Below are 23,564 nucleotides of genomic sequence, written 5' to 3' on the forward strand. Positions count from 1 at the left end.
GTGGGCTCGGACAAGGCTGACCCCACCCCACCCCCGTCTCTGTCCCCCAGAGCGGCTGGGCCGGCGGGCTGCTCTGGGAGGTATGTGACTACATGCAGATGATCGAGGCTGAGCACCAGCGGTGCCTGGAGGAGACCCAGCTGGAGAACGACACGGCAGGTGAGCCCCTCCCCCGTGGGGAACCCCACTTCTCCTCACACGTCAGCCCGTTGCTGGGGGCTGCTCGGTGGTGAGGAGAGGGTGCTGGGAGAGGTCGGGGAGCCAAGCAGAGGGAAGGCCGCAACAGGCCACCGTGTTCCCAGCACCTGCCCCAGGTCTGGGGACCTCCCAGCTGTTTACTTGCAGAAAGCATAAAACTTAGGGTTCAGAAAAGTGAGTGCAGCCAACTGTGCTTTTGGGGGGTCCCTACCACTCTTCTCCAGGAAAAGTGGCCATGATGTCCGTGGTCATCAGCCCACCGGATAAGAGGCCCAGGGTGCTGCATGGTGGGGGCCGGGGACCATGAGAGCTCCGGTCGCAGCCTAATGAAGGGTTGGAGGAGCTCGCTGGTGGGAGCACTTCCAGGTCAGGTTCCTCAGTCCCTGACTTAGTTGGAGCTGAGACAGAGAGAACCGGCCCCAGAACGTCACACTCCAGGACTAAACCATTGTACTATTAGCATCTCAGAGGGAGAGCAGAGGACATTCGGTGACAGTAATGACCGCCGCAGGGACCACATGAAAGCTCAAAGCTGTCTTGGCAATCTAGAGCAAGAAGGGGCATACTGGAATACTCCTCATGGGGTGTGGGGTGGAACCTGTGGCCCTTCCTCCCAGCCCTAGGCTTTGCCAGTTGGCACAACACCCAGACGTCACAACACACGCACAAGCCCCTCGACGTACACACTAAGCTCCCCTTCCCAGCCCACCCTCCGCAGACCAGACGAACCGTCAGCCCGTTACCCTGCTGATTAGACATGTCAAGGTCAGACTCATGGCAGTCCAGCTACTCTTCCGCAGCGGTCTGGGGGGAGGGGGCTCCAGCCTGGCAGGGTAGGTCGATGCTGCCCAGGTGCCCAGACCCAGCAGGGTCATGAGACCAGATGACAGCACCCTCTGCTCTTCACTCCCCCACCCAAGTGCACCACACTTGGCTGAGCAGCCCTGGGGTGAGAATGAGGAAATACAAAGGGCTTCCTTCAAAAGGTGCCACTGAGCCAGACTCCGAGTGGGGGCAGGGCTGGGAGGAGCAGAGGCTGGGAGAGCAGCAGGCCCAGAGACAGGCTGCCCTGGGGAGTGGGCGGTGGTATGGGACCCCAGGCTCACTGAGAGGGAGGGGGAGGGCTGGAGGCAATGGGGTGTCTGGGCCTGCTCTGGGCCTGCCCCGGATCACCTCCCTCATACCCAGCTTAAAGTTCCATAAACACCTTGCTCAAGAGCAGGGAACATTTGGAACGTCTTCCCGGCTCCCCAGTCCCCTGCCGCCTCTGAGGCTGACAGTCGTGGAAGCCCTTCCTGGTCCTTCCTTCCTGGCCCTGGGGCCCAGGCTCTCTGCCTGCAGCACCCGAAGCGAGCACGTGTACCCTTGCCAATGGCCTTTGCCTCCCCCAGCTCTCAAGCAAGGTCTTGGGCCCCTGAGACAGAGGCCCGGGTGGAGGGGTAGCTGGACCTGCCCACTGCCTGTGCACCTGCCAGGATGGCGAGGCAGAACCAGGCCTCAGCAGGCCCCAGGGTGGGATCCGGGGTCATTAACAGCTCAGGGAGGCCCAGACCCCAGACCCTCGGTGCCCCCAACACCCCTCCCAGGCCCTGAGGGCAGGCCACCCTCGTGATCCTGATGAGGTCATTGCTGGCCCAGGGTACCTGTCAGGTGCCAACAAACACCCTGTCACCAGGCAGCCAGCTTGGGATCCGGAGGAGGACAGGTATGGGTCAGTGGGCAGTGAGTCTGCCCATGACCTTGTGAGGCTCTGTTCAGGCACATTCAGGTGTGCACTCCTATGCTGTGTCTGTCTGATTCTGCGTCTGTGCCTCTGGGGTCTGTAGCTCCATGTCTGACTCTGATTGTCTTGGTGTGTGTTTGTTTAGCCTGGACGCACCTAGATGTGTCTGCCTGGTGTGCTATGTCTCTGTTTGGGGTGTGTGTGTGTGTGTGATTTGTGAACGTCTATGACACGCTGTTATGTCTATGCATGTGTGTCTGTCCGTGTGTGTCTCTGAGCCTGTGTTTACTTGTGTTTGGTCTTTTCAGGTCCAAGTAAACATACATGTATGCATGTTTGTATGTTTGTATGTGTGTCTATGCTTCTGTGTGCCTGGGAGTGCTTGTCAGTCAGTGTGTGTGTGTGTCTCTCTCTGGACACACAGGTCTATAAATGATCCAGCACAGGTCCCCACTCTGCCTCACCATTCCCCACCCCAGGCCCGTGGTCGGGCTTTCTTTCCTGTTGAGGTGGCGGCCCCCAGTGGGCACATACAGCCAGCCTGCACCCTGTGTCTCAGTGGGCCTGGTTACACATGTGGCGGGACCTGAGGTCTGTCCCTGGGGTAGACACACAGGCAGTACTCCCAGGGCCCAACCCAGGACATCAGGCCCTCCAGAGGCCCAGCACTTGTGTCTGTGAGTTGTGTACGTCAGCCTCCTCTCTGCTTCCAGACCCTGCTGCCTCCTGCAGGAAGCCTTCCAGACCCATTCCCGGTACTGGCCTCTCTTCCCTGGCTCCCCCGCCCCGCCCACTGGCCTGTGCCCCAGCACAGTTCACAGCACAGTTCACAGCCCAGCCTGGCGGTGCTGAGATTCCTTGAGGCCAAGTATGACCTTCCCAAGGATAGGGCCTGGTCTCCTCCTCTGTGCAGCCTCTGGGAAAACTGAGCTCAGGGTCGGGCACCCAGCTGCAAATCTATTCCTTAGCCTGTGCCGCACCTGGAGACCCAGGGAGCCAAAGTCTGGTGAGGACCCAGACACAGCAGCCTGCCTGCAAAGCCGAGTGTGCCCGGCGCTGTCAGGTCAAAATTGCTGGAGAATCAGCATTGAGCCATTGAGAACAGGAGGGCAAGAAGTTGTGGGAGAGGAAGCATATGAGCAGGCAACACCAGATGCCCCTGGGCTACTGACCCCCTCCCCACCCCCTACTCTGTGCCTCAGTAACTCCTCTGTGAATGGGGAGGGTTAAGTCAGTCATTTACTGAAAGAGGGCGGAACAGTGCCTCCCACTTACAAAGGCTACAGCAGTCTTGGCTGACATCGTTAATGGGCTTGAACAGCTAGCAGGATTTGACTGGCCTGAATGTCCCCTACGTGGCCTCCAGAGAGGCTGGCACAGGAACGAAGGAGGGACTGGGAGCCAGTGATGCCACAGAAGCCTCCGGACAAGGTGGGGCAGAAGTTCTGGGAACCCCAAGGAAGGCAGGCTGTGCTCCCCAGCCAGCCCCTGGGAACCAGGTGTTCTCAGCCCTCCGCCGCAGGTACTGTGTGGCTACTGCAGGCCTGGAAGGTGCCCCTCCCACTGCCGGCCCATTCCAGCACTCAGAGTCCCGAGGCTCTTCCTCGAGTGGGAACATCCTTCCACCTTTTCTTCCCAGGCCCCCTTCTTGGGAACTCACGAACCTTCGGACTTGGGTTGGGCTGGGCTGGGCCCAGCTGGCGTTGACTTTGGCTCAGGGGTTGGGTTTCCTGAGCAAATCTATGGGACTGGCAGGGTTGCAAAGAGACAATTAAACCTCCCTGGGGGGGTGGGGGGTGGGTCCAGAGGAGTTCTAGTCCCCAAGATGCACCCAGACCCTGAATAGGCAAAACCATGGCATTTGCATCTGCTTACAAAGCAGACCCCTAGAGACACCCTGTGCGCCCCTCACCAGCCAGGTCCTCGGGCTAATAGGTGCATGCTGGAGAACCCAGCGTGTGAGGCAGGGTCTTCTCTGAACTCAACCCCCCACCCCAATTCCCAAGTCGGCCCAGTTGAGGGCATCGTGTTGCTTTGTGAGTTGCTGGAAGACACCTCAAAAACTAGCTGGACCCCTGTATATACACCACCTTTTTATAAAATATATTTTCTAATACCTCCTTTGCTATTACGAAATGAAATTCAGGACACACACATGCATTTTTTTTTTTTAATGATCTAAGAAAAATAAAAATGAAAGTAATTATAATCAAATACTGTCTACATATCCAGGCTCAATCACACTCAGATAAGAAGACACAGTCTGAAGGTTGTACCTATAAATATAAGTCCAGGGAATGGGAGAGCAATAGATGTCGGGTGGTATATGCAGTGGTTACACCCTGCGTCAGATGTCACAGACAGTGTCACCGTCGGTAACGTGATTTTCCAAAGCATTAACTCACCAAAACCATCTTCTCTCCCTTTACTCGGTAGTTGCACTCCTGGAAAATGGTGCATGTTAAACGGGCCTTAAGTACCTTGTGTTTGTATGTGAGCTGGAGTAAGAGTCCAGGCTGTGGTCATTGCAAAAGGATTTCACCTACCCAAATGCCCAGTCGCTCATTTGAAAGTCTTGCAGAAGCTCTGTATTTCATCACTGTGCAGGGCTGGGCCAGACCTGGTTCCTGCCCACCAAATGCAGGGTAGGGCCCCAGTCCGCAAAAAGGAGGAGGGGCTGGAGGCACCTGGTGGGCATACTGACCCATGTGTCCCCTGCCTTTACCCCCCAGGCTGTAGCAAGATGTGGGACAACATCACCTGCTGGCCAGCCACTCCTCGGGGCCAGGTGGTGGTCTTGGCCTGCCCCCTCATCTATAACTTCTTCTCCCCGCTTCGAGGTAAGAGCCGTGGGTTGAAGTGAGGGAGCTGGGTGGCACAAGTGGCACCAACTAGAGTGTATACTCACCTCTCATGGAAATGAGAAGAAAGGGAAAGTGTCAAAGGGACCAGAGCAATCAGGTGGACTTCCTGGAAGAGGATGCTCTGGCACTAGGTCTTTGAAGGACTCGTGGGATTTGATTAACTATTTACATAAAGATAACCATGTGGGAGGGGCTCACTAAATATTTGCTCAGCAATTAATAACTGATTAATTGACAGGTACATGATTAAATTATGGCTCCCGTGTTCCTGTTGTCTTGGCCTGCTCATGACTCAGTCTCTCACTGCCTGGAGCTGATGACCTCTCCAGCTCCATGAAACCACTGCATGGCCTTGCTTACACACCTTGTCATGCTCTGCTTAAATGCATATTCATATGTAGGCAAAAAAGAAAAGGGGAGCCTCTTGAAGAGGTGGGCCTTCTTGCTACTGAATCATCAAAGAGGCTTTCAGCATAATGTGGTCCGCCATGAATGGAAATTCAGTGAGTGTTTATTCAGCACATGCTAACATGACAGACACGGGGCTGGACAAGCACAGGGTGATGGGGGGCATAAAACAGCCCCACTGTCTGCCCACCGGGAGCTAACGTTCTAGTGGGAGAGGCATTTAGCAAGAAAACAGGTACACGTGCTCTAAATGGTAAGCAGTGCTGGGAGGGGGTGGGGGTGGAGTATGAGGTGAGGCAGGTGTTCAGGTGCAGGAGGCAGAGACCTGGAGTCAGAGGGAGAGAGCCACCATGCAGAGATCCTGCAGGGGGGACATGGAGAGAGAGAGTCAGCATTCGTGGGAGGAAGAGGGCTGGGGTAGGGAGGACTTGGAGAGGAGCTGGACCTAGATAAGGACTCAGAGGGAGAGCAGAACGGCTCCTGGGCACCTGTCCCGATGGTCTTTTCTCTCTGGGCCTCAGTTTCCCTGTTCGTAAAGCAGTCATAGGAAACAGACCAAATGTTTTGTGGGGGAAAGCCAGTTTCCCCCCCCCCCTCAGTGTTGTGACCTTGGCAGTGAAGGATAGACCCTGCCCGACGCCCTCCCTGAGGAATCTGGGAGCAGTCACAGGGGTGTCCTATTCCCCGGGTGGTGCCCCCCTAGCCCAGCACCCCTGCGGAGGAGCCCAGCATACGGGCAGGTAGAAGATGAGTTTCCAGGGCCACCCCCCAGTGCTCCCATGGGCAGAGCCTGGCAACCGGCCTTCTCTTGGATCCCGGGAAGGGCCTGCTAATTGCGTTCCTCCTGAAGGCTCTTCCTCCTGGCCCCGCTGAGATCACCAAGGTAGCTCGTTCCCTTGTGAGCCTGGACTGCAGCCCACCGTCTGACTAATCCCAAGGCCGCCAGCCTCCAGGGGGCCCGCGCGGGGCCTCCGTGCAGAGGAGGAAAAGGCAGCCCTTCCTCCGGCTGAGTCAGACTCTCTAGAACCTGTCTAAGTGGAGAGCTGGATGTGCAGGAAGCTTCCGCCCCACCCTCCACCAGCCAGGGGCCCCTCGGCCCGGTGGCCGTGCGCCGTGAACAACCTGCTCAGCTCTACATGGTGGCCCTTGTCTCTGAAAACGATGGCACAGGAGAGGAGACAGGGTTAGGGGCTGAAAACGTAAAGGAAATAAATAGGATGCGTTTTCCTGGGCAACTCTAGGGGGAAGCGGGTGGGTAAGGGGCGGGCAGGGGAGGGGTGAGGCCAGCCCCAGCTCATAGGTGCTAGGACTGGGGAAGGAAGACGTGTCCTCCCGAAAGGGTTGGAAGGGACCTGGTTCTGCAGTGAAAGTTGAAGAAACTTTGCAGAAGAGAAAGACTGTGGAGGGTTAGAAAGGAGTCATTTTACTGGGGGTGGGGGGGAGGGGGGGAGCTCATTATTCACCAAAATGTTCCTGGCGGCCTAGTCTTTTAATTTGTCATCTGCATGCCTTTAATCTATGGTGTTTTTTACCTTTAAATATTTGAAGAGATCTTTTTTAGGGTAGCTATTTTGGTAGAGAAAACTCAACAGTCTGTTAACCCAAAATCCCGCAGTGCTGTGGCCCTCGTACGTGCCTCTGCCTGGGCAGGTTCCCCATTTATGAGGAGTACAGATATGCTGCATCGTCAGGTGTCCTCCAGCCGCCACCCACCTCCTGCCTCACCTTTGGTCCCTCTCCAGAAGCACATCTGAGCCCCACCAGGTGTGGGAGGAAACCCAGGCCCATAGGTCAGGCAGGCTGACCCCAGAGGAGTGGGCAGGCCCAGGCACCCCCGCCCCAGCCAGAGGGCTGCTGTCTGGGCCCACAGAAAACATCTGCCACACCAGCCCGCCCCTGTGGCCCTGTGACAAGGGTCAACACGGAGCTCATGGCAAGGGTCAGGGACCATTCAGATAGCCAAGGACCCAGGCTATCTGTCACAAGGATCAGAATTTATATTGCACCTGGGGTCAGGTTCAGACATGACAAGGGGCAGGGCTGAGCCCAGGAATGTCTGCTCAGACTGTCCTCTGTGTCAGAGGGTCCCTTGAAAGCCCTAGAGGGGCTTCTCCCTGCCCCAGGTTCCCCTGCGATGCCCTGGGCATCTGGGTTGGGGCGCAGCTGGAGTCCGACCCAGCAGAGGTTAGTGGGAGCAGGCTGAGGGCAGAGACAGCCAGGCCCTAGCCCACTTCAGGGACCCGCCCTGCTCCTGGCCTCGACCTCTGTCCCCACCTCTGCCATCCCCCAGGCCGCAACGTGAGCCGCAGCTGCACCGAGGAGGGCTGGACACCCCTGGCCCCTGGCCCCTACCCCGCTGCCTGTGGCTTGGATGACAAGGAATCGGATTTGGAAGAGGTGGGCCTCAGCGCACCCCAGCCCCCAACAGAGTGCCTTGGCCTGCCAGGCTCCTTCCATTCTCTCCCACCATGGGGGGAGGTCGCCATCTGTATGGGAACCACGACTTCCGGGGTCTGCCCTCCGCATGCCTTCTTCCTCTCCAGGCCTGTATCTCTGGGGGCTCACCCCCTGGCTCCCCGTGACGTGAGAGTATTTTCACAAGGATGACCCATAGCAGCAAAAGCTGAAGCCTCACGCCCTGGCCAGGCCACCCCATTGCCCGGTGGGAGCCTTGCTCCAGCCCTGGACGTGACAAGGCAGGCAGACATGTCCTCCCTGTTCCGTGCAGAGGGAAAACCAAGGTGCAGATTCTGGAAGGAACCAGCCTTGGAAAACCAACAGCCAATCAGGGACAGGGATGATATTGTCAGTTCCAGTCCCAGGACAGGGACCTGCCCCAGAGCAGGTGAAGGCTAAGTAGTCACCAGCAGAATGCAGGGCCAAGAGCCAGGCAGGGATACTGATGGGGAAGCGGGAGAGTATTTGGAGTCCTCAGCTAGGAGCCCTCACTGCCTTGGTGTGTGGACCCATGTGTGTGTGTGTGTGTGTGTGTGTGTGTGTCTGTGATGACATCTGTCCCACCCCCAGACACCCTTCTCAGACAGGGCTTTCACTCCCTGCGCAAGGGCTGCACATTCCTCAGGGGCCTTCAAAGCCCATTAGGTCCTCAGGCAGGAGTTACATTTCCCAAATCCCTCTTAACTATGTGCCTCTACTGGTGGTGGTGGCAGGTGGTGGGAGTAGGGGGTTGCCCAGTGGCCACGGCTCTGGGTGTGCCACCTTGGGGAGGGCACCAGGTGAGCACTGGCAAGAAGCCTTTGGGATCCAGCTTGTCCCACCTCTGCTAAAGGGCCAGCTGCCCTCATTCTGCTGACCCAGCCCCCGAGAGCCCAAATGTGACATGACCCCCACAGTGTCTTCTTGACCTTCTCCATCCCTGTGTGTCCACATGTGGGGGTCTGAAGGACAAGCAGTCGGGGTTTCCCAGGCTGCCAAGTGCAGAGTGGGCACAGAGGGGGTGCTGGCACATGATTGAAGCGTGTAGGGACAGACAGACCATGTGAGGTCTTCCCCTCTTCCCCTCAGTGACTTTTCCCATGAAGGAGCGGAACGAGGGACTGAATTCAGCCCCCACACTAGGAGGCAGTCCTGTCCCATCTGTGGAAACTGGGGGGTCATGGGGTCTGGGTCCCCAAGGGAGCAGCTCAGTTGCCCTCAGGAGCCCTGGGTTTCAGCCTCCTCATCTGCCAAGGCAGGGTATGTGGGGCACCACACCCCTGCAAACATGCCTCAGGGAGCCCACCCCATGCCACTCCCACCCAAGATCCTCACCTCCTCCCTCTAACAGCAGCAGGTAATGTTCTACGGTTCTGTGAAGACCGGCTACACCATCGGCTACAGCCTGTCCCTCGCCACCCTGCTAGTTGCCACAGCCATCTTGAGCCTTTTCAGGTGAGATTGAGCCCCAGCAACAAGCCTCACAGCAGACCTAGCCAGGCCACTCCCAGGCTCGAGCCCAGCCTGGCTGGGCACGCAGCGCCCCCTCCTCTGTCACCACCCAGGCAGCACACGGGCCCTGCCCAGTCCCCCTGCCTGGCCGGCCTCCCTTTGGGACTAGGCTAGGCTCAGTGTTCCCCCATCCTAGCTGAGTCCCCCACCGGATGGCCTTGCACCTGGGCATAGGGCACCAGAGGGCGGGGCCTGTGCTCTGGACTGAGACGCCTGGAGGCTGGGGCTCACAGTGGGTGGGATACTGGGACAGGGCCCTCCTTTGGGGCAGGGCCAGCACTCAGGGCCACATGCTCCCTCTGTCCTACCTTTGCTCAGAGCACCGGACAGTGTTGGTTTAGGGGTGGGTGGGTCAGAGGCCCCTTCAGCCTCCCAGCTCTGCCCACCCCACCCAGGAAGCTCCACTGCACGCGGAACTACATCCACATGCACCTCTTCATATCCTTCATCCTGAGGGCTGTCTCCGTCTTCATCAAGGACCTGATCCTCTTCGACAACAGCGACTCAGACAGCTGCCCTGTGGCTTCGGTGAGGACCTACCAGGCCCCACCCTGTCTCTCCTCATCTCCTCTCACTACAAAGGTTTCTCCTCCTCCTCCCCTTCCCCCTCCCCCTCCTTCTCTCTCCTTCTCTCTTTCTCTCTCTCTCTCTTTCTCTCTCTCTCCCTCCCTTTCCCCTCTTTCTCTCTCCAAGGATGGCCAGCCCCCTAATCCAACCCTGCCTGGCAGCTCCGTGAATCCCACTCCTTTCCCCACCACAGGAGATGGAGCTCAGCCATCTGGGGGTTCACCGAACTGCCCCTGCTGATGAGAAATGTCTCTCGTTGGTAGGAAACAGGACAATTGATGGCTAGAGCCCACAGCCCCTGTCCCACCTTGGTGGCTAGCTCCCCATGTGACCTTAGGAAACTCCCTGCCTCGATTTCCCTATCTGTGCAAGAACTTCCAAGCTTTCTTCCAACTCTGCCCTCTGCCATTTGCCAACCCAGGGCTCTGCTCCCCATGCCACCTCCCTCCACCCCTCTTGCCGTGTGGATCTTCTGTTCTCCCCTGAGGGGCCTCCTTGAGAAGGGAAATTAAGAGAGCATCTAAGACTTCATTGCCATCACTGAGGGGTCCATCTCCAGATGATTCTGAGCTCAGGATCATCTCCCTGCGTGTCCTCAAGCTAGGACAGAATGCAAGAGCCGCCCTGGCTCCCACCCATTCCTGCCCGTCAGGTGCGACGCAGGGGCAGTGCCTGTTCCGGGGGTCAGCAGTTCCTTCTCCCCAGAGAGTTAACCTCTGATGGCGGAGTCCCAGGCATCTCAACAAGAGGAAGGCAGAGCCCAGGGGAGCCACACTGGCCGCGCCCAGAGCTCCTCAGAGAGTCCAGACACACACAGGTTCAGGACGGTCTGGGGAGCCGCGTGCAGCCTTAACGCTTGTTAGGGGTGATTGCGGAGACTGGCCTCCCGATCTATTAGCAGCAGCTCTGTGCAGCTCTTCCAGGGCTGGGAGAAGCACACACAACCATCCTGTTAAAGAGCTGAGTTAGTCTTGTTGTGAAGCAGATGTGGGAGGGTAGGGAAAGCAGGCATGCCTGTGGCAGGAAGGACCGGCACGTGACCTGAAGGAGGACTTTCCTGCCATAGGGAGAGGAAGGTAGGCTGCTCTTGGAGGATGTCTCAAAGCCAAGGGCACAGGAAGGAAGGATGGGAACCCATGTTCTGGGAGTGCTAGAGGCCTTCCTGAAGGAGGTAGCTTTAAGCTCTGGCTCCCAGGTATCTGGGCTTGATCTGAAATGGAAAACAGAAGACCTTCTCATCAACCCAGGGCCCCTCATTGTCCCACTCAGGGGTCGCCCATAACTCCTTCACTGTCCTCACCTACCTGGGGAACTCATCCTTTCACTGACGCCTCTGGCCCCAGGAGGAATGGCCAGCCCTCCCTTGCCCACGTTTTCCTCATTTCTCCTTCCCTCTCCACGCCCTCTTCTCAGTTCCCATCTCTCCTCAGCACTTGCATCTGGACCCACTGTCCGCAGCCCATCGCCCCCACCCTCACGCATTTTCCCTTGCGCCTCTTCCAGCCACCTTCGATCCTCACTGGAATCAGATGAAGGAGCAGGAGGCGGGGTGGGGGCGTGTAAGTGGGTGGGCAGGTGGATGGATGTCTATGCAGGTGGGAGGAGAGTTGTGTAAAGTAAGAAAAGGTGGATAGATAATGGGTAGAAGGGATGGGTGGGTAGATGGGTGGATGGATGGATGAGCAGACTGATGGACAGGTAGGCAGGTAGATGGGTAGGTAAGGGGTTAGATGTGTGGGTTGGTAGTAGCTGTCTACTAGGTGGGTAGGTAGGTGAGTGGAGAGGTGGGTAGGTGAGTGTGATGGATCGGTAGGTGGAAGGATGAACAGAGAGATGACGGATGGTAGATGGGTAGATGGGTGAGCTGGTAGTAGATGTCTAGTGGGTGAGTGGGTGAATAAATAGATAAATAGGTAGGGAGGAAGATGGATGGTTTGATGGTTAGGTGGGTGGATAAATATATAAATAAAAAGAAGATAAATTAATAGATGGATAATTAAAACCGCAAGCGTAATCTAAAGCATCAGATGATCTCAAATCAGGGATCGTTGGAAAAACACTGAGTACATTTTTAAGAGGATAATGAGGAAAATAACAAAGATTAAGTTGGCTCTACAGCAACTGTGTTTGTCACCCCAGACAGAGATGTGGGCAGGCAAGGACCGCAGCTAGCCCAGTGAGCCCCTCCGTGTCCCCTCCCCTGCAGGTGGGCTGTAAGGCAGCCGTGGTCTTACTGCAATACTGTGTCATGGCCAACTTCTTCTGGCTGCTGGTGGAGGGCCTCTACCTGCACACCCTGCTTGTTGTCTCCTTCTTCTCCGAGCGGAAGTACTTCTGGGGGTACATACTCATCGGCTGGGGTATGGTGCTGGGGAGGGCCACCAGGCTGGGGACAGAGGGAGCAAGGCTGGGGGAGCTCCCTAGGGGCGGATACCAGCACAGCCTGCAGTCTTAGGTCTTGCCGGGCTGCAGTTTGGGCCTGCAATGCCCTGGCCAAGGGTTAATAAAAGTCCCCCAAATGTGTGACCCAGGGCACATGCCCTCAGAGCTGAGCTGTGGGACAGACAGGTCCTCTGAATATCCTTCCACTTCCCCTTCAGCCCTTGAAACACACAGGGCCACTGCTGGTCTGTAAAGTGCCTCTGCCAAAATTAGAAACAGACTCTCCCCTTACATGGGCACAGGCCCTTGGGCATACAGTATCAGCCCCTCCGTGGGGTGCAGTGAACAGCCTATGCTACCCTATGAGGCCACCCTGGTAACCTGCCCTGTTCTCTCTCCCTCCCACTCTGCTTCTTCTGCCTTAATCTCTACCTCGTGCCCCTTCTCCCTGCCCCCCATGCCCGCTCCTCTCTCCCTCTCCTTTGGCCTTGACAGGGGTACCCAGCGTATTCACAGTGGTGTGGACCATTACCAGGATCCATTTTGAAGATCATGGGTGAGCTGCCACCCTGCGCCCTCCTCCTGGCTGCCATCCCTGGGGGCAGATCCCCTGGGTGGGATAAAGGGGACTTGGGAGCAACAGTGTTTGGACCCATGGCCTCTAAAAGGATTGGGGGAAGAGCTGGGGACAACCGGGAAAGCTGCTGACTGTCTCTGTGGCTGAGGACAACCTGTCTCCTTCCCCCCTGCCATCCCCTGCCCAGATGCTGGGACAACATCAACTTCTCGTCGTTGTGGTGGATCCTAAAGGTCCCCATCCTCACATCCATCTTGGTAAGACTTCCTCCCACCACTTAAAGATGAGGAAGGGGAGGCCCAGATTGGGTAGTCAGCTTGCTCCAGGTTGCACAGGAAATTCATGTCTAGGTCAGAACTAAAACCTAGACTTTTCAATGCCTAATGCAGGAACGTCCCCGCCCCTTCCCCCACAGTTCTTCCTGTGGAGTAGAGAAGATGGATTGGGAGACCCTGGCCTCAGGGGTGGGAAGCAGAATTCCCTGATGACTTGCCCAAAGGGGAAAAACTAGGGGACAGCTAAGACAGAGGGGCAGCAGGTCCCTAGGGGACAAGTCAGGCCATCAGCCCAGAGGCTGGACACCCTCTCTTTCCCTCTCTTGCTACTTGACCTTGCCCCCCTCCCCCTACCAGGTGAACTTCATCATGTTTATTCGAATCATCCGAATCCTGGTTCAGAAACTGCAGCCCCCAGATGTCGGGAAGAATGAAAGCAGCCCATACTCGTGAGTGTGACCCCAGTGCCCTGTCTCCTGGTATCCCCGTCCCCGGTCCTCACATCACCCCACATCCCCATGAAGGCCCCCTCCAGCATCACCAGCAAGCCACCTTGCCCCATGACCTGGCTCAGTCCACGAGTGTCCCCTGCCTCCAGCCCCACATGAGTCCCACATCTGCTTCTCCTGCAGTCACCTTACCTAGCACATGATCTGATCCAGGTACGAATCTGCTGCCAAGCCAGGGAGCTCGAGAAGACAGTGGATAACCCATGTCTTGTTCACACTGTGTGCCCAGCCCCTGGCTTGTGCCTGGCACAGAAACGGGGACAAGAAATGCAAGTGATGAATGCCCCGGGGGGGACATATTCAGGACTCAGCAATAATAATAATAAGGGCACCTGCAGTTCACACGCTAGGCGTGCGCTAGGGGTTTCCCTTCATCATCTCACTTCAGCCCCACAGTCCCCTATAAATTGTCCCTTCTTTCCGGGGGAGAAAACTGACTCGAGCTCCCTCTGCTCAAGGAGTATATCACATGGCAGGGGCGGTGGGAGGAGGGGCACTGTGTCCATGGGACAGCGGTCATGCCTCTGGCTTAGACAGGCATGAGGGCCCTTCCCTGTGCTTACGGGGCAGGTCCTCGGGAGAACAGTGGGCTGAAAGACAAAACAAAAGAAACGAGAAACCTGTGGGAGGTGGGAAGGAGTCCACGTGCCCACAGATGGGAACGGCTTATCAGGGCTGCACAGACAAGACAAGCCTGGGCATCCCACAAGGACCTTCTAGTCCTGGGATTCTAGAACGTTCTTCTGGGTCTGACTTCTCTTGAGGGAGTCTGGTTTTAAGGTGCCTGGCTAGAATGGCACGCGTTGACATTGACGGAGTTAGGATTCTATTCTGGAACCTGTGGTGTCTCTGATGAGACTAAGACTGGCACTCCTGGGTGACAGCATTCTCCCTGCGGGCCGTGTAGGCGGAGCTCCACTCCCAGTCTCTGGAGGGAAGGCCCTGCGGGGGTCTACAGTGTGCCAGGGAGTAGGTAGCCTCTCAGGCCTGTGCAGTCCCATCCTCTCCTTTGCCTGGAGGGGCCTTGCTTTTGTCCTTCCCAACATTCAACTACTTAAAAGGGCTTGAAGCTGAGGCCAAGAGAGCTGGTCATTGCCAGGTCCACGTGGGTGAGATGGAAACTGAACAGCTGTTGGTTGGTAGGCGGGGGGCGGGGGGAGGAGGAGATGGGGCTCCTCAAGGAGGGGCTGTCAGCTCCCACTCTCCACCTCCCCCATGAGCCTTCAATTTAAAGAAAGCTTCCATCTGTCAGCCTCAGCGCGTGAGATATGTTTGCAGCCAAGGAGGGGTGGGCAGTGCTCAGGAGCCTGGCATGGCTGGAAACCGGGTCGAGGAAGGAAGGGGAGAGGCAGGGCCCATTTCCCTGCCCTCCAGCTCTCTGTGGGATCCCAGGCTCGGGGCTAGGCTTCCCCGGGGCTAAATGCCAAGGTGGGAGAGGTCAACGCAGAGACCCCTCCACCCCCGAGACCTCTCCCAGTAGAGAACAGACCTCATCTGGATTCATGGCACTTTACAGCATCCAGAGCACTCCGGAGGTTACAGTGGGTCCCCTTCTGTAATTGGACCATGTAGAGCATGGGGAAACTGAGACCAGGAGAGGGGTGACCAGGATCTCATGTTGCCTGAGCACATCTCCCCATTATCTGCCTGAAATACCACGGTTACGTGTCCTCCTCAAGGTCCAGGTCCGACCGTCTTGTATACTCTGAGCTCCAGAAGGATGAGAACAGAGGGCTCCCTCTGTCCCGCATGCTTCCCTCCAGGCTGGGAGAACGGGGGGCAGGGCCCGAGGGCACAGGCTCTGCTGACACGGAACAGGACTAGATGTGGACGTAATCATGACGGGAGCCCAAAGTTCACCAACACGCGCCCTGGGCATCGTCCCCATCCTCTGTGCTTCAGAGGCCCCCAGGTCAGGCCCTCCTGTGTCCCCGTGTATGGACACTCCCACCCACCGCCCGCCCCTGCCTGTCCCCAGGAGGCTGGCCAAGTCCACCCTTCTGCTGATCCCCCTGTTTGGAGTGCACTACATCATGTTCGCCTTCTTCCCCGACAACTTCAAGGCTGAAGTGAAAATGGTCTTCGAGCTGGTCGTGGGGTCTTTCCAGGTATGAATTGTTGGCTGAAGGCTGTGTTCTCCTCTGGATTTTAAGGGAATTCAACCCGGGGCCCCGGCCTCTTGCTGCTGAATTCCAGTCATTTTACTGTAATAAGCATTGATGAAGCACTTGCTGAGTACTTAGTAGCCCTTTGCTTAACCAGGGGAACACAAGGCTGGGGCCCGGAGTGGGACAGGGCTGGGGGCTCCTGTGGTCTGTCTACCTCAGCTCCCCTATTCCCTTTGTCCCCAGGGTTTTGTGGTGGCTGTCCTCTACTGCTTCCTAAATGGCGAGGTGAGTGCCCCCTCACCCTGGACCCTGGAGGCCTGGGGTCTAGAAACCCCAATAGAACATGGGTGGAGTGAGGCTGGGTTAGACCTTGCTAGTCCACGTGAGGTCCTCAGACTAGTAAATCAGTGATGGCATCTAAGACCTGGTTAAGAATGGTGATTTCTTGGCCCACTCCAGACCTGCTGACTTAGAATCTGCATTTTAAGTACCACACCCCACCCCCACCCCAGGGGGCTCATGTGCTCCTCAGAGTTTGAGAAGTGTCTGGTACGTGGCTGTGTGCAGAGGGAGCGGGCCGGATGGGGACAACCAGTGAAGGTTGAGTTTGAGCGAAACTGTGGTTACAAAGCACAGAAATCCGCTCAGAGGAGGTCCAGTGAGCTGGAAGGCAGGGATGGGGAGAATGGGGATACAGCCACCCCAGGGAGCATCCCTCTCCATGCCCAACTGCACTCTCTGATCTTCTCTGCCTTCCACCTCCCCTACCCCAAGGCCTTGATGTGACCCCAGCTTCTAAGCATCCCAATTCTGCTGCCCCCATGGGAGCATCCAGGTCTCTCAGTTCAGGCTCCCCAAGCGAACATGTCGGCTGGCTCAGCAGCCGAGCTGGAGAACAGCCCGATCCGCGGTGAAGGAGGCTTTGTAGGTGTGACCACCCTCCGTTCTCCCAGGTGCAGGCAGAGCTTCGGCGGAAGTGGCGGCGCTGGAACCTGCAGGGCGTCCTGGGCTGGGGCCCCAGATACCAGCACCCGTCAGGAGGCAGCAACGGGGCCACGTGCAGCACCCAAGTCTCCTTGCTGACCCGCGTCAGCCCCAGCGCGCGCCGCTCCTCCAGCTTTCAGGCCGAGGACTCCCTGGTCTGACCTCCAGGCGCCCAGGGGCCCGGGGAGGTCCCACCGGCCTGCACCTAGCCACCCTGGGCGGCACCGCGGACAGAGGCCTGCCGGGGCGAGGCCCGCCCCAGCCCTGGGCTCGGAGGCTGCCCTGGCTCCCAGATCACTGTCCGGAAGGCCCTGGAAAACGCTGCTCTTGCACCTGCCTGGGAAGGGAAGGGTGCTTAGATCGGGAGCCGCTTCTGAGCAAGCAAGAGCCCTGAGAGTCGCACCCTGGAGGATGTGGGGTGGAGCTCAGTCACCAGACTCCTCCCTCAAAAGCTCTCTCTGCCAATCAATGGCAAGAAATTTCCGTACTCTCAAGGGACCCCGCCCCCTCTCATGACTTATTGAGAAAGGCAACCACCCGCCCCCAAACAATACATGGGAACATGGTTGACAAAGGTCTGGCCCTTGAAATGTCACCTGGCACCACCACATCCACAGTGCCTGAAGTTCCAACCTCGCTGTCACATTCCTTTGAGTTAAGCATTGCCATTCAGACATCTCTCTGAAGACGCAGTCTCCTCCCCCAGTGTCCTGCTCTTAGCTCTCCGCTGCTCCTCCAGGCGAATGATTTCTCTGCTCAGGCAGATGCCGTTGCAACATGGAGTTCTAGTTTGGAGAGCACAGCTATCTTCAGAGTCCCTGCTGAAGCGGGGTGGTCCCGGAATGTTTGGAACAGTTCGAGGAGACTGCCACCAAACCCACCCATGCCCTTGGCTGCCCACCTACGTGCCAGCTGTGGGCACGAGGAGGCTCAGAGATGTGCACTCATCCGTCCTTGATCGTCACGTCAACCCAGCAAGGTGGGAACTCCTGTCCCCTCTTTCCCAGATCAGGGAACCGAGTCTCCCAGAGAGCAGGTACCTGGTCTTGGCACACAGCAGGATTTGAACTCTGGTCTGGCTGATGGACAAGTGAAAACACAGACTTTTTACTGCTTCCTTTTATATCTTATAACACACTGGATCCTCTTGGTTATTTGTATCAGCCCGAATTGTTGTTACTGCCACGCCCTGCCACCCCCTTCCCACCAGGCCCTCCCTGGGGTGTGGCTGAGGAGTCCTCTGGCCCATGTGTCATCTAGGCAAGAGCCTGGTGGCCAGGGCATCGTGTGTCTGTCCTGCACCCCTGCGGCCGTGGCTTCCTGCCCACGCGCCAGCCAGAAGATCCATGCTTGTGCATCACTAAACCTTGTGTGGGATTGGCTTGGTTTCCCTGGTGTTTGGTGTTCCCGTGGGGCCTAAAATGGGGACTAGCTTCCCACTGGTGGCCATGTCCCCCCATTTGGAGAAGGGGTGCACTGAAGCCACCCCTCTGGCTTTGGGCGGAAATACATTCCATGTGAGAAGACACAGTTCTAAGGGTCTGCAACTGACATCTCTGTGAGGGTTATCTTCTTTCTTCTGAGCGTGAAAAAGTTACACCAGGGCCTGCTTGAGTGCCCCCACCCCCACAATCCAGCCAAAAAGAGACAGTTCTGTTCTCGGATCAATGCACAACAGCTAACAGAGCGCTGCCCGCGGTCCTAGAAATGGTTAAGTGGGAGCATGTCACAGGCCACAGTCATTCCTGCAGACAAGGAGCCCACAGGCTGTGAGGTGACCATGGTGCCATCGCCAGGTGTCAGCCAAGAGGAGAGCAGAACAAATGTCACCAAAACAAGCGAGTGAGCGGAGACACCACCACTAACAGAAAGGGTTAGGCCTGGACACAGGAGGGTGAAACAGATGACATCAGTCAGCAAGCGGTGTCTCCCAAGTCATTGCCTGATCTGACCTCCTTGGCTTCCACTTCCTACAAACTTGCAAGGAGATGGTCTTGCTGCAGGAGTGGGAGAGGGATGCCAGGCTGATAAAAAGAGGGCAGAACAGGCTGGCAAAGGCTAAGATCTGCCTGCAAGGCTCCTTCGAAGCCTCGGGCTACTCAGTACCATGCCAGGACCCACCAAGGTCAGCCCCAGCCCAGCACCTGCAGAGGCCCGAGTCAGGGCGAGTCCCCAGTGTATTCGGTCTGTGGTCCAGCATGTCCGGGAGGGACAAATCCCCTCCATTCGGAGCCATGCTCCATGCCTGCCCTGAGCATGTCAGCTGTAGGAAAGAGAAGGAGGCAGTGGCCCTGGCTTTGACTTCAGGCAGTCCCTGGCCTGCTGGAGAGAGACTTCTCAGCACCTTCTCTCCCCTCCCCCCGCTGGGCCAACAGGGGTGACCACCGATGAGGAGACGGAAGCACGAGGCAGGGAGAGCTAGGGCATTTGGGACACCGGGGACTTGTTCCTTCTTCCCTGAGTCTCACATCCCTACCACTCTAGAGCACGGGGGATGAGAGATAGAGAGCAGGCAGTATGTCCACACTCCCCTCACCCAGCTGGGATATGTTGCTTACGCTCTCTGGTCTCCTTCCTCCCCCTCCCTACCTGGGGACTCCCTGAACTGGCTCCAGAGACCTCGTCCACCTCCGTACTGCTCAGAGGGGGTCCAGAAGACCCAGCTCTCGTCTTTTACTCCTGATTCCACGTCAGACTTTCTCAGAGACCATGAGCAGATCCTTGCCCCTCTCTGGGCCTCTGTTTCTCCACCTGCACAGTAAGGGAGGGTGCTGGATGGCTTAGCTTAGTTTCTGGCTGAGGCTTGCTTGGCTAATGAGGAGGAGGCTGCCCTGAGCCCTCTGCCACTCACTCTGTCCTCTGGGCTTGGGGGGAAGAGAGCAGCTGGAGGGGGAGCTCCAAGCACCTAGGGGCCAAGGGATGCACAGAAGATGAAGGCTGTGCTGAGAACAAGGTCTAAGAGCTGAGGGCTGAGCTCAGGCTGGTAGAAGAGGGGGAGAGGAAGAGGAGAAACAGAAGTGGGAGGAGCCAACAGATCCTAGAAACAACGTATTTGCCGAAGAAAGGGTAGCACTCTGCCTTCCAGATTAGGAGCCCCACTGGCTGCCTGAGGGTCGTAAAGACCAGGAGGGGCCCCCAGACTAAGCTGGAGCCAGCCTATCCGGGGCTCAAAATCCCACCATTAGAGGCTCATGGCTCTGGGGTAAGGAGCGAGCCCTGGGGAGAGGAGCGGAGTTATCAGCCAGGGGGGTGGAAAGTAAATAAAACACAGAGAAACCCAAGATAGGGACAAAAAATCGGGGACATGGGTGGGGCCCTGCCCTGAGAAGTGGCAGGATGTGAAACGCCCAGTGGTGGGTGTTCAGGACTAGGGAGAAGTGGAAACACTGCCATGGGCTGGCAGCAGCCACATGCAGACACCCCAGCTGCCTGTGAAGTCAGCGTGGGGCGGGGGTGACCACAAATTGAATTTCACCTGCACCCCCTCTTCCCTCCAGCTGCAGGACCCCGCTCATGCCTTGCAGGGCAAGACCAGCTCATCTCCACTGCCACCTGGTGGGTACCTGAAGGACTTCACCAAGGTTGGCCTTAGGGCCCCAAACACTCTCTCCTCTGCTCCATTTCTGAGTGAGGTAGAAGAGGGAGGAGGTGGCCAGGCCACAGGACTGGTGACCCCAGGGATCAAAGAGACCCAGAGCCTGGCCCTCAGGCCCAGGCCCCTCACTGCTGTGGCACACAGTGATCCCTGCCCCAGACCCAGCTGGGACCCCAGGTAGAGCCAGACCTCTGTGGTTCGTCACAGGCTAGGCCCTCACCCTTGGCCAAGCTCTGACCCCAGTTCTTGAGGGCAAAGGCCAGTGAACTCAGGAAGACAAGGGCACGGAGCCTGCCACCATCCTGGCACAGAGGCTGCCATCGTCTTGACAGCAGTGGCCAACAGGTGGATGGTTCCTGCCACCCCGGGGCACAGGCTGCCGAAGGAGGGTGGCAGTCTGCCAGCAGAATGGATTGAGAGCAGCTTTCCATATGGGGTGACATCAGGGTAGTCTCTTGGGGCTAGGTAGGGGTCTCTGGGTCACAAGGGAGCACACAGTTGCCAGGGACACCTGAATCCAGGTAAGCAGGTGGGAGGGTGGGCTTTGCAGCAGGAACCCAGTGAAGGCTTTTTCAATGAGGCCAAGAGGATGGAGGGGGGTTTGGGACAGGCCCCTCCGGCTGCGGAGAAAGGCCCCAGGTGGGGAAGCCAGGCAGTCCCTGTGGGGGAGGGGGCACCACCATCTAGTGAGACGGGCCAGGGAGGGATGAGGGTGGTTAAGTGTCAGCCCCCCCATTCCCACCACTCAACCAGAGCCTGTTTGAGGGCAGTGACCCTGCCTCCCCCCACCTCCTCCCCTACGTGGGAACAGGAACTGCTCTTATCTCTCCCGGGGGAGGGGGCCGGAGCCACAGCTGGCAGTCATTAAACACCCCGATCAGGCCAGGGATGGCTGAGATATTAATAGCCAGGAGTCAATGGCCCTGGAAACACAGGCTCCCAGGAACAGGGACCGTAGCCTCAGGAGGCGATGGGGATGAGGAAGATGGGGCATCCTGGCGATGCCGCAGCCCCCGCACAGGACCAGGTAACCCAAGTCCAGAGAGAACGGAAGGGACTTGCTTGGGATCACCAGTAAGTCATTGGTAGAGCCCGGCCTTGAGGCCAGTTCTCAAAATCCCAGAGCCCTGCTTCAGTACGTGGCCTGTCACAGGGGAGAGTCTTTGGGTCCTTGCTCAGCTGCAGAGGTCCCAGGTCCCTGGGTCCCAGCACGTGGTATGGGGAGCGCTCCGAAGAGCTCTGGCCTGGCCTCCATGTGGCGCAGAGGGAAAGGGTCGCGCCGGGGGGATGCGGCTCCAGGGTAAGCCAGCAGCTCGGCAATGCCGCCACAGACCTAGGTGTTTCCTATCTGCCCGCTCTGCACTCTTCAGCGTGCTGATTCTCGTCGGAAGACTTATCACTGTATGACTGCAAGGTGGCTGTCGCTGCCCCAGTCATGACGTTCTCACAGAACCCTGTCCCCCGGCAGGGAGGAGAATGTTTCCTGTGCATCTCCTTGTATCGGGAAGATAGACTACACCCCAGAGCCCACCTTCTACACACTCTCTTCAGGCTCCTTGGCTAGGACTAGGCCATGTTCCCAAGCCCTGGCTGCAAGAAAGGATCACGCTTGCAGCAGCGAAGCTGGTCTGATACAGAAGAGGGCTGGTGAGTAGGCCACCAGCAGATCTGACTTCCGGTCTGTTCTCAGATGTCTTTGTGGGTAACTGTGTGGCCTTTCGGATTCCCTGCCCCAGAGCCAGGGGGTGTAGCACATGGTGGAGGTGAGGAAGCTGAATTGGCCATGGTTCAACGCAAGAAACAGAAAACGCCAGGGATTTTGTGCAGAAGGAAACTTAGTGTAGGAAACTGGATGCAGACGATCTGAAGCACTTCTTGGTCTCAACACCCCAGCCGCCACCTTGGAAGGAATTAGTGTCAGTGTCTGAGGTGCACATCCATTAAGCTGGTGACAGTAAAGTGGAAGGAACACAGTGTCCTGCCGCTGCAAAGTCCCGTGTGTGCCAGGTCCCACCCATCAGCCGCCACGCTGCGGGGAGAAGGGCTCCTGCCTCCTTTGCCTTCCCCCTCCCTCCCGAAGAGCTTCCCTCTGGCATCGCCTATGCTGTATCCAGACCCCCGGCAGCCAGGGCGTCTGGGAAAGGCAGGCTTTAGCCTCCCAGCCCCTGCAATGCAGGGGACTGCGGCAGGGGCCAGAGAGGGATGCCGTATGCCACCGACGATTTCTAGCACAGAGGGTCAGGTGGCCTGGTAACCTGAGTCCCCAAAGAACAGAGCCTGAGACAACAGCCCACGACCAGGAAACACAAATGGGGAACAGGGGAAGTGGGAAAAGCCAACATAAAGGAGGTTTATTGAGCTGGTCGCTCGTGTGGCAAGGGGACCTCTTTTCCACTGGGACCATCTGAGCTGCGGGCGGAATGTGCCTCAGAACCATCCTCCCAAGGGACAGGAGCACCTTAACCTCTGGCTCCCACCATCCGTTGCTCAAGGTCTCCCCATGTCAGCACCTCATACTTCCAGGCTTGGCGTGTATGAGTGACAGGCCAGTTCCTCCCAGACCAGGGCTCCAGAGGAGGATATAAGGCAGAGGGTCCAATACAGGTGGCTTCTAGGTGGCAGAGAAAAGGAGCCTCACACAAAGGTCCCTTTGCCGTAGAGTTTTCCTGGACACTCGCTGGCCCGCGGCTGAAGTCTGCGGCTGGGGCACGCAGTGACTGGGGCACTCAGCCTGTCCCCACAGCTGAGGCCCAGGGCCTGCCCTGGCTGACCCAGCCCCACTTGGGCTCACTCTGGCCGCTCAGACCGTCCAGTCCCTCCATGCCTCCACCCGGTCTTGCCTGTGAACCGCCCTTGCCTTGGCCTCTGTGGCGGGCCCTCCCCACCGCCGGCGATGGCGGAGCCGTAACACGTCCATCAGTTCCAACCCAGCCACCTTCTGTCCGCCCTGTGAGCACGCAGGTGCCCCCAGGTTCCTTCCGGGCTTCTGGGAGCTCAGGGAGGCTTGGTGGTGCTCTCTCAGACCTTCTTGCCATCAAATGTGTGACATTTTTATCCAACAGGGTCACCTGAGGGGCACAGGCTGCCCCGGGGGACCATCTTCCATATGCAGAGTAGGATACATACCCCCTCTGTTTTCTGCTCTCGATTTTTTCTCCTGAAGATTTCATCCCAGAGGGTGAGACCAGGACACACAGATGAAATGTTTGTCCCCTTGTTTCCCGCCGCTCAGCAGCTGGCGGTGGCCTCCCTGGCTCTGCCTGAGATGGCATTCATCCACCCCGCCCTTCCCCAGGGTCATCATAATGGTGGGGTGGCTGTAGAGGAATGTAATTTCAGGGGCTGAGGAAGAGAATTACATCCACTTAATATGTTCAAAGTACTAACATCTTCACACCTGTTCAGCAGAAAGTTACTGGCACCTGT

General features: G+C 57.6%; 1 protein-coding gene across 1 annotated transcript in view; it reads left to right on the forward strand.

Annotated features, from left to right (window-relative positions):
- Positions 1 to 18,073, forward strand: part of VIPR1 (vasoactive intestinal peptide receptor 1) — a 30,716-nt gene extending 12,643 nt beyond the window's left edge. The window contains exons 2-13 of the mRNA XM_090284572.1: positions 51 to 159; positions 4,654 to 4,761; positions 7,484 to 7,590; positions 8,981 to 9,084; positions 9,537 to 9,669; positions 11,915 to 12,068; positions 12,586 to 12,646; positions 12,846 to 12,924; positions 13,300 to 13,391; positions 15,430 to 15,559; positions 15,803 to 15,844; positions 16,513 to 18,073. Coding sequence (XP_090140698.1) covers positions 51 to 159; positions 4,654 to 4,761; positions 7,484 to 7,590; positions 8,981 to 9,084; positions 9,537 to 9,669; positions 11,915 to 12,068; positions 12,586 to 12,646; positions 12,846 to 12,924; positions 13,300 to 13,391; positions 15,430 to 15,559; positions 15,803 to 15,844; positions 16,513 to 16,704 — 1,311 coding nt within the window. The 3' untranslated portion in view covers positions 16,705 to 18,073. The remainder of the gene's footprint in view (positions 1 to 50; positions 160 to 4,653; positions 4,762 to 7,483; positions 7,591 to 8,980; positions 9,085 to 9,536; positions 9,670 to 11,914; positions 12,069 to 12,585; positions 12,647 to 12,845; positions 12,925 to 13,299; positions 13,392 to 15,429; positions 15,560 to 15,802; positions 15,845 to 16,512) is intronic.
- The last annotated feature ends 5,491 nt before the right edge of the window (positions 18,074 to 23,564 follow it).

This window comes from Furipterus horrens, unplaced genomic scaffold, assembly GCF_987537825.1.
Source record: "Furipterus horrens unplaced genomic scaffold, mFurHor1.1.pri manual_scaffold_7, whole genome shotgun sequence".
Classification (NCBI taxonomy): Eukaryota; Metazoa; Chordata; class Mammalia; order Chiroptera; family Furipteridae; genus Furipterus; species Furipterus horrens.